Below are 16,209 nucleotides of genomic sequence, written 5' to 3' on the forward strand. Positions count from 1 at the left end.
GGTTTCAACCTATCCATTCATGAAATATCGGGGTTGCCGGATTGCACTCGCTATAGAATCTAGCGGTCGGTATGTGTGCATCCGCACAACATGGCAGGAGGAACAGGTGGATTGTACGATATAGAGAAAGGCCTAGACACGGAGCATCTCGCAATGGGCTGGGGTAGACCTTTTTTTCACAACTTGTATAATATTATGTATACATCTACTACTACATAAAACTACTACATGAATCCAAGACGACCATTTTTGTAGGGTCCTGTCCTCTTACTGCTCCACCGATCGCTGTATAGCCTCCCACTCTGTTTTCCCCGTTGATATGAGATAGCGGATATGGGACTATGGAGAGGGGGCCGTAGTCAATATAGAGGTTGAAGTCAGTGGAACTGAAATGAACTTACGATATCAGTTGTGTGCTTGTTGCGCTCGAATTCGCTCCGGGCAAAGGCCAGCGACTCCTTGCGTGATCCTGGATCAAGGCGTGACCGGTTCAGGCTGCGCACAATGGTGCGGTACAGAGCCAGCACGCGGCCGCGCTGGACGAACTGCAGCAGCAGAAGAAGGCCGGGGTTAGCTCCGAAATCCCTGGGCCAGGGTTGGGGGGGGGGGGGGGGGAGATTAGACAAGAGGACGTACATGTTCTAGGTCCAAGGTACCGCCAACGGCAGTCTTCCTGAGACGCGATTTCGCCGGCCGTGGCTTAGCTGGCACTTTCGACGTATTGTCTGGCGTGGGTGTGACGGCATTTGGACCACCGGTGGTGTCTTTGGCGGTGCGGCGGGATGATGAGAAGCCGGCAATCAGAGACAGTGCAGGGCCATGGCGGGCAGAAACAGGGACCACAGCGCTAAAGATGGGGCGGCAGGCGTGGTGTACCGCCGCGGGACGCACTATACCGGCGTTCATGGCTATTTATGCGTAGTTATACTTGTGCGTGTACCACCAGTGTTCCACCGGGGGCCTGGGCGACGGCCGGGGGTGGTCAAATGCGAGAAATTGGCGTATATTGCCGGCGGTATTGTTTACGAGGTTCACTGCCCAATGAGGCGCTGGCTCATGAAGCAGCAAGCATACAGCCCAGGGCAGCAAATCAGCACGAGATTGGCCGGCTGGCGGGGCAGTGAGGGCCCCCTCGCTTATGTTGTCTTTGGTCGGTTAGGACGGTCAAGGCTGGGCCTGGGCTGGGGCTTCGTTCTCTGGCAACTATTGTGGTTTGCTGGAACGTAGGTGGGCGTGTGCTTGATTCGGGCGCAGGGGCTTTAAATCAAGACGATCGGCAGCAAGACCCTAGAAGAGAAGAATAGCCGAAAGAACAATGGAAGCTGGTGTCAAGAGAAAGGGGAGACGGTTATTGGATGACTTGGCTGTGCGATACATTCAGTGTAAAATGTCCAGGGCCCTTGCTGCCAGGAAACGCCGCGTCTTGGGCGCAAGAGACAGCGAGATGAGAGTCGGACAAGTCGAGGACTGCGCGCACAAAAAAAGGCCACTCTCACACCACAAATGGCCTGAAGACATGTGCTCGCAGAGGGAGTTTTGCTGCTGTAGTTTCAGGGCTGGCCAGCGGATGCCGAACATTGAGAACAAGCCCAGACTAAGCCAGGGACCAACCACGCAACGAAAGGGCGCCCCAAGTAAACAAAGACAAAACACGAGCACGAGGCTAAGAGCCCGTGGATCGATGGATGGCTGGGCGTTGTTTTGTTTATATGTGCGGTGACAGCCGTGAGGAAATCTTGTTTGCGCCCTGCCGCCAGTTTCTTGTGCCGCCATATCACGACTTCATTTTTCTTTGCCTTTTTTTCTTGCTGGAAATCCAGGCACATCTCTTCCAACTACTTGAATAGGCAACTGCGTCAACTAACCATCGCCTTCCAACCCAGCTGTTGCTGAGTCATCACTTCAATTCTCACCGCCAACCCAGAACCATCACCGCGGCCTCGCTGCCCTCCTCCGCTTTGCTTGTCCCCATGGGCCTGGAGCGTGTTCTCAGCAAGATGCGCAAGCGCAGACGGGAACCAAGTACGCTGATTGAGGCGGTGAATGCCAAAAGCGACACCAAGTTTTTCGATGACCACATCAAAAAGAGGTACGAGCCGACAAGAGACAGTGCATCGGGGTGGCGGTGCAGATCAGATCATAGTGCCGAAACCCATGCACCGCCGGCCTGTGCCCCCGCCATCCCGTAGCCGCCCACCCCGCGCCCACCCCGCGCCCGATGTGCTAAATATACTAACTCTGCTTCGTGTCCCTCCCCCACAGCCCTCACTGGGTCGACCGCTGGGTCCACCCCAAGACCCACGAAACCTACGCTATGCGCTTTGCCGGGGCCTCGGAGCTGACCGAAGAAGACCTGCTAGAGTGCCGGAACCTGGTTGAGGCTACGAGTCGCCAAGACTATGCCGACTCGGAAATGGGCTGGGATCCGGAAGCCAAGCTGGCCGAGATGAAGCTCCCCGAGCTGCGCTACATCATGCTTCTGGGGCCCGACGCTGCATTGCCGCAGCCGGCCACACTGACGCCGCCCCCGTCTTCATCGCGCTCGATTCGCTCGCTCAGGTCGCGCGGTACGTCGCGCAGCGCCTCGCCTCTCCCCGCCACGACACTGCTGACGCCGCCCCCTGGAGCCCTGGGCCTCTCCGAGTTTGAAAAGCCGAGTTGCGGCAACCCTGTTGCTGGGACGGGTGTCAATACATTGGCACCACAACAACAGCAGCCACTGGTCCGGCCCGGGCTGCACGGGTTCATCTCGTTCATGCCGACCATCGAAGACGGGTATTCGGTCATGTACTGCTATGAAATTCACTTGGTGCAGGCCCTGCGCGGATCTGGGCTCGGCGCGCAGCTCATCAGCCTGTTGAAAGACGTAGCTCGGGGTATCGCGGGCGTGGAAAAAGTCATGTTGACGTGTTTTACGAGCAACCACAAGGCAAGGGAGTTTTATAGTGGCGTGGGATTCATGGTGGACGACTTCTCGCCGCAGCCACGGAAAATGCGAAGTGGGAAAATCCTTTGGCCGGAATATCTAATATTGAGCTGGGACGTCTGTTAGCCAGAGGGGGGATCAGGAACTTTCCAGGCCTTTATACGCGGGTTGCCTATGAAGAATCCCTAGACAAATCTCGGGCCCCACACTATACTTGGTGATGCTGGGGGAGGGGGGGGGAGGGGGGATGGTTTCCCCAGGAGAGGCGCTAAGCTACGCATGCCGCGGATACTCGGAAACACAGGACGGTTATGGCAGGTCGACGCAGGCAGCGGCTCCCTCTGGAAAACAGCCAGCTACACGTGAAGCACATCCAATGGAATGGATGAGACAGTCATGTCCAAAAGCAGCCACCACGAGCGCCAATCCCCTCTGTATCACGTCGATTTACATCTGCGTGCGTCTCGGCGTCTCGTATAGGCTGAGTATGCCTTGTGTCAATCTAAGGCACCAGGCCAAGGTTTTTCTCGGTCTAGGATCTGGCAGCCATAATCATCGGGCTGCCAGAATGATGCAAAAGTGCTTTTGAGGGAAAACCTGCACAGGACCCAACACCATCCATCCAACATGCATCCAACCAGCCAACCCAGGAACACAAGCACAAGCACCATGCACTACACCCTGTTTACGCCCGAAAGCTCTGCATAGTCACATAGCCAGCCTGCGTAAATCTTGGCCAGGAGTGCCCCGGTTCCTTGTCATTTAGGCTCTGTCTTCCGTCCCCGGCCTGTCACTACGCCCTGTTTGTGTAGTGAGCTAATACTTGGCTAGGTACTAGCTTCAGGAGTCCTATAAAGAATGGCACCTGAGCTACAATCCTCTTCTTCAGCACGCGGAATATATTGCTTTTTTTTGTTATTAGTTAATGGCCAAAAAATTACTTAAAGCATGCTCGGAAAGCATCCACCACGCAGTTATCTGTGGTCTTGCGCCTTCATTTTGTCCGCCGTTTCTGTTGTTCTATTCTTAGTCATCGCGCGCTGTTGATTAATTCGTACATACACACACTCCGCCCCCTTCGACATTGACTTGCTCTTCTCCTTCTCTCCTTCAATCTTTCTACCTCTCGCTCTCGGCTCCTATCCACCATGAACCAGCAACCGTCCACCGCCGCCTTTGGGGATGTCCCCCAGCACAAGTCCTCCTGGCATGAAGGCTTCTGGTCCTGCTTCTCGCCGCTGGGCGATTGCTGCATGGCGACGTGGTGTCCCTGCATCCGTGAGTCGTGTCCAGCAATGAATGCCACATCTTCATCTCGCCGCGCAAAGCTAACCCCTACGTCATAGTCATTGGCAAGACTGCCACACGCATGCGCGACCCCAGCATGCAGAGCTACAGCTGCGTCAATACCGACTGCATGCTGACATGCGGCATCAACTGCCTGACCGGCTGCGGCTGGATGTAAGTCGCACTCCCGCTCCGTCCCGCCCCGCCCCGCCCCGCCCCTATGCCGTGCCGAGCCATGTATTCATTTTGTGCAAACCGAAACGCCCGTTCACACTGTATGCTAACACCTTGTTCTCCAGCTACGCCATGATGAAGCGCACCGAGCTGCGCGAGCGCTACGGCATCGAGGGCAGCGCCATGAACGACTGCTGCGCGACCTACTGGTGCATGTGCTGCGCCATCGTCCAGGCCGAGAAGGAAGTCAAGCACCGCACACAGGGCCTGCCGCCCATCACGACGGCCTACCAGCCCATGCAGGAGGGCATGGCGATGCCTGCGCCGGTAGCGACCCCGGCGCCAGCCCAGTACCAGAGCCAAGTCTAGAGAGCCGCGGATGAGGTGGCGGATTGCGGGGGAATCGCATGCGGGTTGGCTTGTCTTTGCCATGGATGTTACCGGGCTTTCTCTGTACTCTTTCTTTTTTTCTTCTTTTTTTTTCTGTTTCCTTAGCACATACCCTAGTTTGTCTGCCCACCTGGTGGCTCTGCCCACACTTTACCATGCAAGGCACACCAGCATGTTCTACAATGTCTCTGTCAGACTGTATAAAACACATCTGTTTGCGGACACCAAACAACGCGAGGCGTATGACGGAGTCAAATGTCAGAAGCAAGGCGAGAATGAGCATACCATATTCTGTAAAAGGAAAACGAAGTACTACTACTATGTTTAGAATGCATAATATTTCGTCTCGTCGTCCTGCTTGGCGTGTAACACTTCGACATGTGCTTGGATCGCTTGTCCCATAACCCCAATCATATAACAACCACTTACATCTCTAGGGTTTCTCCAAAGCTCTGAGGACTTTCGATCTCATCTCATGATGGAACCATTTAGTTAGACAAAATAATATGAAAATCACTTGCCATGTTTTTACTACACCTTCACCTTGGATCTGCACTTTTGAGGCATCGGCTGAACATCAACTTCGGTCATGGCACAACCCCAACATCCATCACGAAAAGACAGTACCCCCAACGGCATCCCGCCGATCCGGCATCATGAGCCCCGGGACCCATTCCGGCGGAAGCCCATGCCTACGCCCAGACTTCACCGGAGCCACACACCCTAACCCCCGCACCATCCAAACGCTACTTCCGCCACCGACACACCCAGCGCGTTGTCCAGGTTACAGAAGCGAGAGAGACACACCGCGAACCCGCTAATTGCCCTCACCCCGGGCCAGCTCGGAGGTGGGTTTCCAAGGGAAGCGGCGGCGCCGGGCGTGCCGCGCACGGTGATTGTGTCGCCACGTAGATCTGCGAGGGACACGAGACCGGGGTGGTGTAGGGCGCTGGATGGGTGGTGGGCGGAGATTGTGTGGTGCGTGGTAGCTGTTTGCTGTGCAGCGAGTAAGCCGAGATACACGTGAAGCACCGTATACAGAGCACGAATCTAACGTGTTACATGCAGCCGTCTTCATCATCCTAGGCGCCACCGACGCAAGGCCACTATCGTCTTTCCAGGACAAGCCGCCAGCCAGCGCCGTGATCCAAGTCCCCACGACCATTGCCGTCTTCAGCCTCCCCGCGTGCCTGTTCTCGTGCATCTCACAATGGAAGTGGCTCTGGTTCCTATCAGCGTCGCCGGCGAATCTCGGCGACTTTCGACGGCTTAATGCTGCGAGCCGTGGCATTCCCGGCGCGTTGTCGTTGCTTTGGAAGCGTCAAGTGGCTTCTCCCGCGTGTTTTGGCGCTGTACTTGTCGTGCTGGCTCTGGCGGTCGCGCCAATCACACAACTGGCTGTGACATACACCGAAGGGTTGGTTGCTGCGGACGCTCAGGGTTTTGTGGCTACCGTGCAGACTCTCCACGCGCTTAATGCTAGAAGCCCAAGCTTGGAACTGCTCAAGGAGGCTGTAAGTAAGGGTATTGAGGGTTGGAACTCGGATCCTAGAGGAGCGCCTTTGCCTTTGATCTCTTGTTCTACAGATAACTGTCAGTTTACGCAGGTTTCGTCGCTGGCTGTATGTTCTTCTGTTGAAAACATCACAAGACGCATTAGTATACCAAATCACACGGCTTCGCTTTCAGGCCTGGGGGGGTGACTGTGCACTAGAGTATGGCGCTCAGGAATACAGCATCGTCGTCTGCAAGACACCAGAATTACAGACTATGTCGTCGACATACAACCCCCGCAATGCCGTCATATACTCCATGCCTATCTTATTCTCTCAGCCCAACACAACACCCACAGCTCAAAGCAAGTCTATTTCTGACAGCCAGAACGAAACGCCCATCGTTAGTGCTCTAGAAGCCATTTTTACACTCTGTGCAAACACATACAACGTGTCAGTCTCCAGCGGAATCCAAAACGCCACTTTGAAAAACTCCACGACGCTCCAAGTCGCTCGGGCTTCTGCCGGCGGCCAGGTGAACTGCTCGGCTGCAGCTGGCGAAGAAGCCTCGCCGACAGGGGGTCAATGCCGCGTGCAGCCGGCCGCCGGCACTGTGGCTCTCGTGGCGAGTGAGGCCGGAGAAGACGTGCAGTTCAGAGCAGCGTATACGGTGCTTGAAGGGCTGGCTTTGGCTATCAATACAGTTGCTTCGGGCCGGTGGTCAGGCTCTTCGGTGCCAATGACTGTTGCCGGAGGGGAATTCGAGACAAGCACAGATACTAGCTATGCATCAGGTACGTTGGCGAATCCAGATTAGAAAGACTGGAGATGAGGCTAATGGTCCCCGTTGATAGCCATGGATAGCTCCGTGTCCAGAGGCATTGCTCTTATAGCCCAGGCCGTCTTTGAGAGCCAAGAGCAGGCCGTAAGCGTTAATCCAGGGCTAGTGGCATTAGCCGAGTCAATTACTCAACAGCTGATAGCTTCGTGCGTCTCCTATTGTGTTCCTCCTCGTGCCTTTGCTAACAGCTTAAAAAAGACTCCGGGATGCAGCTATCCACACACCAGAATCCAACAGCACAGCACCCGCAATCGCCACGACACATGGCACCGCGTTAACCAGAGAGGCAATCATTAGCGTATCCTGGGGAGCCATATCAGCGCTGCTATTCGAAGCTATAGCGACCGTCCTGTTTCTCGCGGCTACCATTGTGGCGACTGTCTATCGCCAGGCTCCGGTGCTCAAGGGCTCGGCCATGCCGCAGCTCGTAGCCCTAGATGAAAGCGTGCGGAAGGCAGTGGGTGGAATTGACCATGTCCGCACCCTTCACCGAAAGGCAGACGTGTTGGAGGTGGTTTATCGTGATAGGTCGCTAGTCTTGGATGGTTGCATGACGTCAAGAGAGCCTCATCCTCATGGCGACAAGAGACGGGCAGTGAGTGAAGTTTAGGTTTGGGCGGAGAGAACAGGGTTGACTCGAGTTTGAATTGGATTGGTGACACAGGTAGATATATAACTAGTTATAACTAGCTACCATCCATAGAACAAATTTGTGATCAGGGACGTCATGTGTTGGCGCTTGACATGACGTTTCAGAATGGTACGCTGGCAGCTGTCAGTCAGGTACATACAGCTGACGCCAGCTGCATCTACCAAGCGCCCCTGAAACCCCCACTTGAGCTATCTCGACCCCTGGAACCCGAGAAAGTACGATAGACCCTAAGAAACACCACAGCAGCCAGAATCACGATCACACTCCACAAATTAACGCCAAAAGCTGCGGCCCAAGGAGCATCTCCGTCCCCGCCCAAGACCCAAAGACGACTCCTCAGAACCCAATTAGATTTTCTCCGGCCCGATATTGCCTCCACTGCCGCCCCGTTGCTCATTGCCCATTGGCCTCGTACACAATGGTCAACCTGCCCCTCTTCAAGCTTGGAGCGCTCTTTGTCCGGCACATTTCCAAGTATGGCGCCGTAAGTCTGGCTCCGGCGACCTGCAGCCTCCTACTACCCGACGACGACGACGCCCGCTGATACTCTTCCCTTTGCTCCCCGCAGAACCACATCAAGGCCCAGGCCCACGAGCATGAACGCTTCCGCATCCTGGCGGCCCGCTACGGCCAAGTCATCCACCAGCTAAACATGCGCCTCAACGTCGCTCTTCTCCGCAACAACACCCCGGCCAAAATCGCCCGCGATAAGGCCACCGCCCCAACAGTCAAAACCAAAGAACAAGTCGAGCGCGAAGCTGCATTCGGGAAGCCTGGCGGCGGACCGGCACCCGCTTCCACAAGTGGAAGCAGCAGCAGCAGCAGTAGCGGCAGCGGCGGAGGCCTAGCTGCCCACGTGTCTCCGGCCGCCAAAGAACCGCCGACAAGCGTATGGCGCCGCAAGTTCAAGCCGCTGCCCGAAGCCAAAGCCGTCGACCTCTTTGCCGACGTGATAGGCGACAGCTTCATCCTGAGCGTCGCCATGGCGCTGCTGCTCTACGAGTTCTGGCGGTCCTCGTCCAAGCCGGACGCCAACACGGTGCGCCACGAGGAACTGTCGCGGCAGCTGACGGAAATGAAGGAACGCGAGCAGCAGCTGGCAGAGCAGAGCGAGGCGCACACTCGGCGCATCCAGGTCCTGGAGGACGCGCTGAGCAAGAGGTGGTCGATCTTGCCTAGTCTCGCGTCCGCGGGCGCTTCGTCGAGCTCGTCGGGTGGTGCTGCGCCTGCGCCGCCGGCTGCGTCGCCCAGTGCGTAGGCGTAGGAGGTGGGAGCCAAGCATTGCAAAACACCTGCTTCTGCAGCTTGTAGCTGGCGGCGGCTACTGGCCTGCCTCACTCTGGAACCGCTACCTGGCGACTCTCAACTCAACCGTCTTATTTCCTTGCTGCTACTGTACATGTACATACACACCTTCCACTCCCGTGCTGCATTCTGCAATCTTTTTTTCTTCTCGTGCATTTTTGAGTACGCCAATATACCAATATAGATCTCTGGATATCAGTTTCAATATACACATACAAAGTACACCGTACATATGCCATCGCTCCTTCTCAATACAATCGTCTCCTACCTCGTGGCAACTAGGCCACGTATACTTGCTTGTGTATTTCTTTCAGTAGTTGGCTCAATTTCTTCTTCTCACATGGCTATCTGACTTCTCAGTCTAGCCGCCCCCTATGCCTTGACAATGAACCCAATCTTCTGTCCCAGTCTGCGCAAAAGACCCGCCTGGAGCAAGGTCCCTTTGGCTCTCAGGCGAGCTGACTCCTCATGGCGCGGTAAGCAATCCCCTCTTTGCCTTCGCTCAGGCGCGTGTGCAGGAACCGCGCGTAGCCCCAGCAGCCCGTTGAAGCTGGGACACGACCACACAGCTGCGGCATCAGGCCGTTGGTGCTTCTTCATATATACATGCAACCTGCCTCTGCCGTATGCGTGCTCCATACTAACACAATGCTGAATCCCCCCTCCAGAAAAGACACTGGCATGCCACGACTTTGCCTTCCCCGTCGCCTTTGACATGGCTGCCGCTTTGCTAGTCGCGCCGCATGACATGGCTAGGCCGGATGCGTCGTGGAGCGAGCGGCTGCAGAAGCTGACGCTGGCCTATGGCGGAGACGTCTCCTTTGTCTTTTTTGTACTAGGCGACGGACGGCAAGGTGCTGATTATGCTGCAGCAGTGGATGCCTTTCTGCGGTTTCAAGTTCTGTAGGTTCCGCTTCTTGCTGGATGGCTTATTTTTCCCCTGGGTCTTGCACTCTCCAGTTCCATTAACATATGTACTTGTCGAGTGTCTAGAGTCGTAGAGTTCCCGAGTGTCACGGCCATACCGCTAGCCAGAATTGACGCCCTCCCAGCTCTCATTGCCAAGATCCAGGGCAACTTTACCGCACGTCTTATCGACGAAGAAGATGACGCAGGGCTATCCTCGTTTCCCAATGTTCATGTCCTATCACACTGCACCACTGGCCCGAAGCTCAGCGAGCGCCATGCAAACATGCTGGCAGATCTTACATCAAGTCTTGCGGATGCGGCGATCAAATTTGGCAGCGCGAGTAGTCGAGCGCCGCTCTCTGCTTACATTGGTGAGAGGGATGCTGAGCGTGTTGTCGGCTTTTTTGCCCAAAATACACTCATCTAAACCCAGGCTTAGGGACGAGTCTCGTTATGAGTTTTGATTCGTCTCCAAAGTCAGTCTGATTTAATATATAATCCTCCCTATTCTTTACATGCTTCATCAACTAGTTCAATCATCTAGACTCGCTCGATATCTGTGAGCCAGACAGTGCCTAGTAAGGTCACGAACGACAGTCTCAAAGACTAGATGCCTCACCTAATCAATATAGATCCAGCCTCTCAGCTAGTGATGACAGAGACTCAAGTGCAGAATCGTCTAGATCTCATATCGCTTAGAGCAAGAGAACTCTAGAGCACCCTTTTTGTTCTATACCTCGCACAAGCGTCTCGTGCATCGTATTGGCCAGCCAGACCAAGACACTGGGCGGCTAAACGCAACTCACCTATGGATGGATCAATATGGTGAAACCCAACACCAATCAATAAAAGAGCCTGGCAGCTCAGAAATCTTCAGGGTCTGTCTAAATCACCAGGGTTCGAACGTTTATAAGTCCCCGTCTCCAGATGCACCCACCAGAGAAACCAGCCGAGCAAAAAGAAAAAGAAGAGAAAAAAAATACTATTCGGCCTTTGGGATTTCCTTTGTTCTTCTCAGTGCCTGCAGTATCTATGCCCCAGATGGCTGGAAGGAAGGGGCCAATGGTGATTCCAAATGCATCGTAACAGTGACGATTAACGAAGGGGAGGGGAGGAAGGGCACATTTGTCCCCCTCTAGGATAGGGCGGCCGCCGATCGGTAGGGTGATGAAGAAACGAGTGCCCGGTGCCACGGTATGTTTTTTGCGTTTTTCTTTTCTTCAACACACTGCAGCATGCAGGCCCAAGAGGAGAGCTGTGCATGTGACTATTCCGAATTCCGTTTTTCTTTCTTTTTTTTTTCAAGAGAGGGTGAGGGGGCGGCGGGGGGGGGGGGGGGGGGGGGGGAAGGATAGACGTCTGTTGATAGGATTTACCTTTTTGTTGCTTTTTTTTTTCTTTTCTTTTTTTCTGGTCTTTCGGTTCAGGCCTTATCTTTTTCGGATGCAGCCGAGAAGATAAATGGTCATGTTACCACTTTATGCCTGCAGATATACAAGCACACACTATGTGAATGCTACCAATGTATGTACATACACATGTGTATATGCATGCAAGGAGTTCATAGGCCAAGAACAGGTCCATCAAAAGGATCCAGAGGCAAGCGGACAAAGAAAAGCAAAGCCATAGAGCCCTGCAAAACGCCCGCGCATGACATGACTTGTGGTGCCAAGAAGATCCAGGTGAGTCTAGATATTAGCAGAGTGGGATGGCCATGACGCCACCCGCCTCTGTCCGGCCGGGGGGGGGGGGGGGGAAAGACAAACTGGCGGTGATGATGGGGAGGAGAGAGGAGATTGTTGAGAGGCATCATGGCTCGAGAGACGGAGGCTGGGTAGTCAGCATGTGAAGATGTGTTAATTAGTCTAGCCGCTGGGATGAGCTGGGCCAAGCAAGATGGCACGGGCGAGTTGGCGAGCGGGCCGAAACCAAGCAAGTTGGCAGTATTGGGTTCACGGTCCAGTCATGTGCAGAATTGCAAGTCCCGGACGGTAAGTGGTCGACAAGTGAAGAAGCCAGAGACCCGGGAGCAGATTGCCTTTTTTTTTTCTTCATTTTATTCTCGTTGATTTTCCACCAGACATGTCCCTCAAGAAGAAAAGAAAGAAAAACGTGGCCTGCAGAAATGTACACCATTCCACGGAGCTTTTCCGTCGGGCCCCCCCCCCCCCTGTTACTGTTTCTTTTTGGCCCCCCGGCTTGTAGACTGTAACTGCGGTCGATTGTGGGGCTACCGAGCTGCGGGTCGGGCCAATCACGGGCGTTTGTTTGCCGCTCTCAGCTTGTGTGTACCGCAATTTTAGTGGAGAAGAAGATGTTGTAACTAGTTCAAAATATTTAGTCCTTTTTAGTTGAGAAGAATTGGGAAAGAAAAAAGAAAGAGACCAAAACTAGCACACATTTGCGTAAAGTTTCAAACTCACCTTGCTCGCTTTTTAACCTTTTTCTTTTTTTTTTCTGTTTTTCCACATTTAAGATTCCCCTTAGCGTGGGCTGTCTGTCACTTTGTTTTGTTTGACGTTGGCCTCAAGACCCTTACTAACATGCCAGTTAACCCAGCATCATCCTAGGGAGGTGCAGCTGCCGGCACCTGTACACAGCTGGCTAGCAGCCCCCCGGGCCACTTACACCAGCAATGTTTCACGTCACGGTGATCTAACCTTTCCACACCGGAAGCCACTCGAGGCGAGTATCATCGGCTGCTGGAGAGACTGGAGTGCGCCCCCTCTCAGCCCCTCTTCTGGCGTGAGAGTCTAGATTTTCTGGGCTGCTGGGCGCGGCGTGTGGCGTGAGCAAGGGACGAGGGAGCCGGACGGAGCATTATGAACATGGTGTTTGTGTTTGTGGTGGTGTTTGTACTTGTAGCAAGTTGAGAATTGTGTTTCCGGGTCTGTCATGGATGAACAACGTGACTTTTGTGTTCCTGTGCCCCTCTAGCGGATTCAGTTTTCCGGGCCGAACAACAGAGCCATGAAACCCCAGAATCCAGGGTTTTTTTCTTCCCCCCTCGTATGACAGAAGATGAAGCCAGTAACTCTTTCGTTCTTGCGAGGAATTAACCTTGATTTCTGTCTTTTCTTTCTTTTCCATGCAACTATCTTGTTTCTATTTTTGTCTGCCCCCTCCCCTCTCCTCCCCCCCTCCATTCACCGTACCCGGCTACCTCCCCTCCAGCCGGCCGGCCCATAGCCAAGCAAGGTACTCGATACCTGGTCCTACCCTGGTGCCGCAGCTGATTGGCCGGCGTGTAAGCGCCCGTGACAAAACAGGGCAAAAGAAAAAAAAAAGAAAGAAAGCTGGGAGGCAGACGTAGGCTTGGCCTTTTTTCATGGCGGTGATAGGGTAGATGGTTATATACAATTCTTTTTACTGCGTCATACATTGATGGTGTATTCTTCTGGACGGCGGCAGAGAAAAAGAGAGAGAGATGCGGCTGGCGGAGGACAAGGAAAAAGAAAAGAAAAATATAGAATCGAGGTTGCAACCCGGCTCATATGTATAGAGCACATCCTCCCTTTCTTCCTGTTCCTGAGTTTCTCTCGCCACGATGTTTACAACTGCATGTTGATTCTGCAATTTCTTCTTTTCTTTTCTTGATACTCTATCGGCTCTACTGTATCTCGCTGCTTTGCGTCATTCGTGAAAAAAAAAGAAGAAGGAAACAAAACAGCAACCCTGCGCCCTCCACCAAAACACTAGAGAATGTTTAGCTTTCTGTCTCTGCGCTATTCTGTTGTTTTCCATATACTCTAGCCTGCGCCTCCAAGCCTGAAGCCACAACCAAGTCTGTCTTGCAAGCACCGGCCGGCGATCTTTCACGAACATCAAACGTCTCTACATTTTCTTTTTTTCTTTCCTTTTTGCTTCTCTGCTGCCTTGCTCTGTGGTGGTGCTGCCATCCATCATCCACTCAGATTCTTTTTTTTTCGTGACCTGGTCTTGTGTCATATCACACGAACATCAAACATCTCAACCCTCCCCTTCCTTCCCGGTCCGCCTGGAGCACAAGCACCACCTGCTGCCACGGCTCCGTTTTCCTGGTGTCTTGTGTTTTGGGCGAGACCCCGGCATAAACACCTTTCAGATCAGGACTGTATCTGTATCATCGTCGTCCTTTTTTTCTATCTCTTGCTAGTGTCTGCCGCTGCTGAGCTGCCCCCCTCCCCACAGAGGCGTGCTTGTTCCTGGACGGCCTAGACCTTTTGTCTGTCCAGACCCGGGTCTGTCCAGTCTGGTGGACTCACACACGCTCAGAGAGAGAGAGCCCGGCACAAAGGGCCAGTCCCCCAGACGTGATCGGAGTCTCAGGGGCAGACTTGGTCTCACTTTGGTCTGTTGTTGAGAGGGCCCTGAACGAAATATAGAGTCGGGCAGTCCCTCCTGCTCAACGACGTCTTGGCTCTTCTTCTTCTTCTTCTCTCCTCACCCTTCTTTGCATCTTCTCTTCTTCGTCTTCATCAGCCAGCCTGACGAAGACTCTTCTTCTATTTCTCTTCTTTGGTGGTTCAAATCGAGTCTGGTTTACTTGGTTTGTTCATTTTTTTTTTTCATTTCTATCTTCTTCCTTTTTGTTACGCCTTTTAATACCTTTTTTTATTCTTTTATTCTTTTATTCCTTTATTGTTTCTATTTCCTATTTTCAAAAGAGTCACTATATTCAACGACGACACGAGAAGCACGACGCCAATTGCCACGAAGAATCGACATCTCAACCAATAGTTACCGCAAATCAAATACTCTCTTCTACTGTACACCCAACTATCCCTCGTATAAACCATCACAATGGGCCGTCTTATCAAAAACCACTGGGCCCGTCTCATTGTTCTGACCGCCGCCACCTGTAAGTTCTGCCCCACCGGGGAGAGCTCCCATCTCTCCTCCGAGTTTTTAAAAGAAATGACCCGAGAGCTAACCCACCCCCGCGCGCAACCAGACCAAGTGGCCGCCGGCATCAACGGCTTCTTCTGGCCCAAGATCTTCTGGGACTTCCTGACCACGTCGCTCGACAGCGCCGTCAAGCCCGTGCCGATTCTGCAAATCATCAACGTTGTCTTTGGCATCTTCATGTTTGCCCTTGAGTGGCCCATGCCGCTGCTGGCCGGCACCGGCCTGCACCGCAGCATTGAGTTCCGCCTGGCCTTTCTGCCGCTTGTAATCCTGGCGGCTATTATTCTCTATTCCGGCACCAACGCCGCGCTGTATTATATCGTGGGCATGATTGCCTATTTCTGGGCCTTTAGTGAAGGCGAGGTACGCTTGATCCAAGCCCTGTTCTCTGTGTCTTGTCTGTGGCCTGTCACGCTAACTTCCGAGTCTAGATCATCTGTGCAAAGCCTTGGACCCTGCCCAAGAGAAACAACAGTGGCTTTAAAGTTTAATCAGTCCTTGTTTCTCTTTATGTGCTAATAATACCCTATGTTTTTGTCGTCTTGCAGCAGCCCATAGTGTTGGTCTATGGCTTGTGCTTTGTGCTGTATCCAGCTGCCGCTCCCTCCCATCCCCCCATACCTTACGTTACCCCCCGGAGGAGAGGACGCCGGCGTTTCCCACACTTTATTCCCTGTTTCATGGCCATCTGTCGGTGGCGTGCCATTTACGTAGCATGTGTGCGAGCCTATTTTGCTTTACAACCCCCCCCCCCCCAAAAAAAAGAATAAAACTATTGATAATCTACTTGTTGGTCATGTGTTGGTTGCAAACCAGTATTATGTGTTATTGTAGCTAATCCTCGTATTTGCGAGCTCCTCCCAGCTCCCAGCCGTTTACCGAATGTTCATGCTCATCGACACATTCCGCGAGCCGGTGCGTTCGTGCATCTGTATACGCCAGTTAGTCAAGTCCACACATGCACTGTGCCGCTGCCTCCCCCTTTCCCCGGGGGAGCGGGACCTTCCCACTTACCTCGCGCGTCTGCATCGAGCCATTCGTCAAGATCTGCTCAATCACACGGTCCTCATCGTGCGTGCCAAACTCGTTTTCCAGCAGGCTGTTGGGCGCCTCGTTCAGCTGCCCGTTGGGGCCCTGGTGGTTCGTGCAAAAGACCTGGAATGACGAGACAAAGTGCGACAGCGGCACGCTCTTGTGGTCCTGCTTCCACTGCTTGCACTGCGTGACGTCGTCGACAAACACGACAAAGTCGTCGGATTCACCGCGGAAGTGGACGCGCGTGCGGGAGACTTCGCCTCTGGCCATTGTTATGGTGATGGTGGTGGTGATAGGGTTGATGGGGTGT

The 16,209-nt window shown here is 53.7% G+C and overlaps 8 protein-coding genes across 8 annotated transcripts; 6 read left to right on the forward strand and 2 right to left on the reverse strand.

Moving 5' to 3' along the window:
- Positions 1-267: 267 nt before the first annotated feature.
- Positions 268-906, reverse strand: BROUX77_001738 (uncharacterized protein; the record flags this gene model as incomplete). The annotated part of the gene is made up of 3 exons (XM_073746200.1): positions 268-339; positions 402-545; positions 637-906. The coding sequence occupies 3 exons, from the start codon at positions 904-906 to the stop codon at positions 268-270; spliced, it is 486 nt and encodes a 161-aa protein (XP_073606820.1).
- Positions 907-1,970: 1,064 nt separating this feature from the next.
- Positions 1,971-3,052, forward strand: BROUX77_001739 (uncharacterized protein; the record flags this gene model as incomplete). The annotated part of the gene is made up of 2 exons (XM_073746202.1): positions 1,971-2,089; positions 2,263-3,052. The coding sequence occupies 2 exons, from the start codon at positions 1,971-1,973 to the stop codon at positions 3,050-3,052; spliced, it is 909 nt and encodes a 302-aa protein (XP_073606821.1).
- Positions 3,053-4,074: 1,022 nt separating this feature from the next.
- On the forward strand, positions 4,075-4,756 carry BROUX77_001740 (uncharacterized protein; the record flags this gene model as incomplete). Its single annotated transcript, XM_073746203.1, has 3 exons — positions 4,075-4,204; positions 4,273-4,387; positions 4,513-4,756. The coding sequence occupies 3 exons, from the start codon at positions 4,075-4,077 to the stop codon at positions 4,754-4,756; spliced, it is 489 nt and encodes a 162-aa protein (XP_073606822.1).
- Positions 4,757-5,433: 677 nt separating this feature from the next.
- BROUX77_001741 (uncharacterized protein) lies at positions 5,434-7,721 on the forward strand (the record flags this gene model as incomplete). The annotated part of the gene is made up of 5 exons (XM_073746204.1): positions 5,434-5,560; positions 5,846-6,291; positions 6,467-7,064; positions 7,125-7,257; positions 7,310-7,721. The coding sequence occupies 5 exons, from the start codon at positions 5,434-5,436 to the stop codon at positions 7,719-7,721; spliced, it is 1,716 nt and encodes a 571-aa protein (XP_073606823.1).
- Positions 7,722-8,181: 460 nt separating this feature from the next.
- Positions 8,182-9,021, forward strand: BROUX77_001742 (uncharacterized protein; the record flags this gene model as incomplete). Its single annotated transcript, XM_073746205.1, has 2 exons — positions 8,182-8,247; positions 8,332-9,021. 2 exons carry the CDS (start codon positions 8,182-8,184, stop codon positions 9,019-9,021), a joined length of 756 nt encoding a protein of 251 aa, XP_073606824.1.
- Positions 9,022-9,453: 432 nt separating this feature from the next.
- On the forward strand, positions 9,454-10,404 carry BROUX77_001743 (uncharacterized protein; the record flags this gene model as incomplete). Its single annotated transcript, XM_073746206.1, has 3 exons — positions 9,454-9,544; positions 9,737-9,971; positions 10,062-10,404. The coding sequence occupies 3 exons, from the start codon at positions 9,454-9,456 to the stop codon at positions 10,402-10,404; spliced, it is 669 nt and encodes a 222-aa protein (XP_073606825.1).
- A 4,355-nt stretch (positions 10,405-14,759) lies between these two features.
- Positions 14,760-15,355, forward strand: BROUX77_001744 (uncharacterized protein; the record flags this gene model as incomplete). The annotated part of the gene is made up of 3 exons (XM_073746207.1): positions 14,760-14,817; positions 14,911-15,227; positions 15,296-15,355. The coding sequence occupies 3 exons, from the start codon at positions 14,760-14,762 to the stop codon at positions 15,353-15,355; spliced, it is 435 nt and encodes a 144-aa protein (XP_073606826.1).
- A 384-nt stretch (positions 15,356-15,739) lies between these two features.
- BROUX77_001745 (uncharacterized protein) lies at positions 15,740-16,169 on the reverse strand (the record flags this gene model as incomplete). Its single annotated transcript, XM_073746208.1, has 2 exons — positions 15,740-15,793; positions 15,879-16,169. 2 exons carry the CDS (start codon positions 16,167-16,169, stop codon positions 15,740-15,742), a joined length of 345 nt encoding a protein of 114 aa, XP_073606827.1.
- Between the last annotated feature and the right edge of the window lie 40 nt (positions 16,170-16,209).

The sequence above is a fragment of the Berkeleyomyces rouxiae genome, assembly GCF_048999995.1.
Source record: "Berkeleyomyces rouxiae strain 22BRR77 chromosome Unknown BrBRR77_ptg000002l, whole genome shotgun sequence".
NCBI lineage: Eukaryota > Fungi > Ascomycota > Sordariomycetes > Microascales > Ceratocystidaceae > Berkeleyomyces > Berkeleyomyces rouxiae.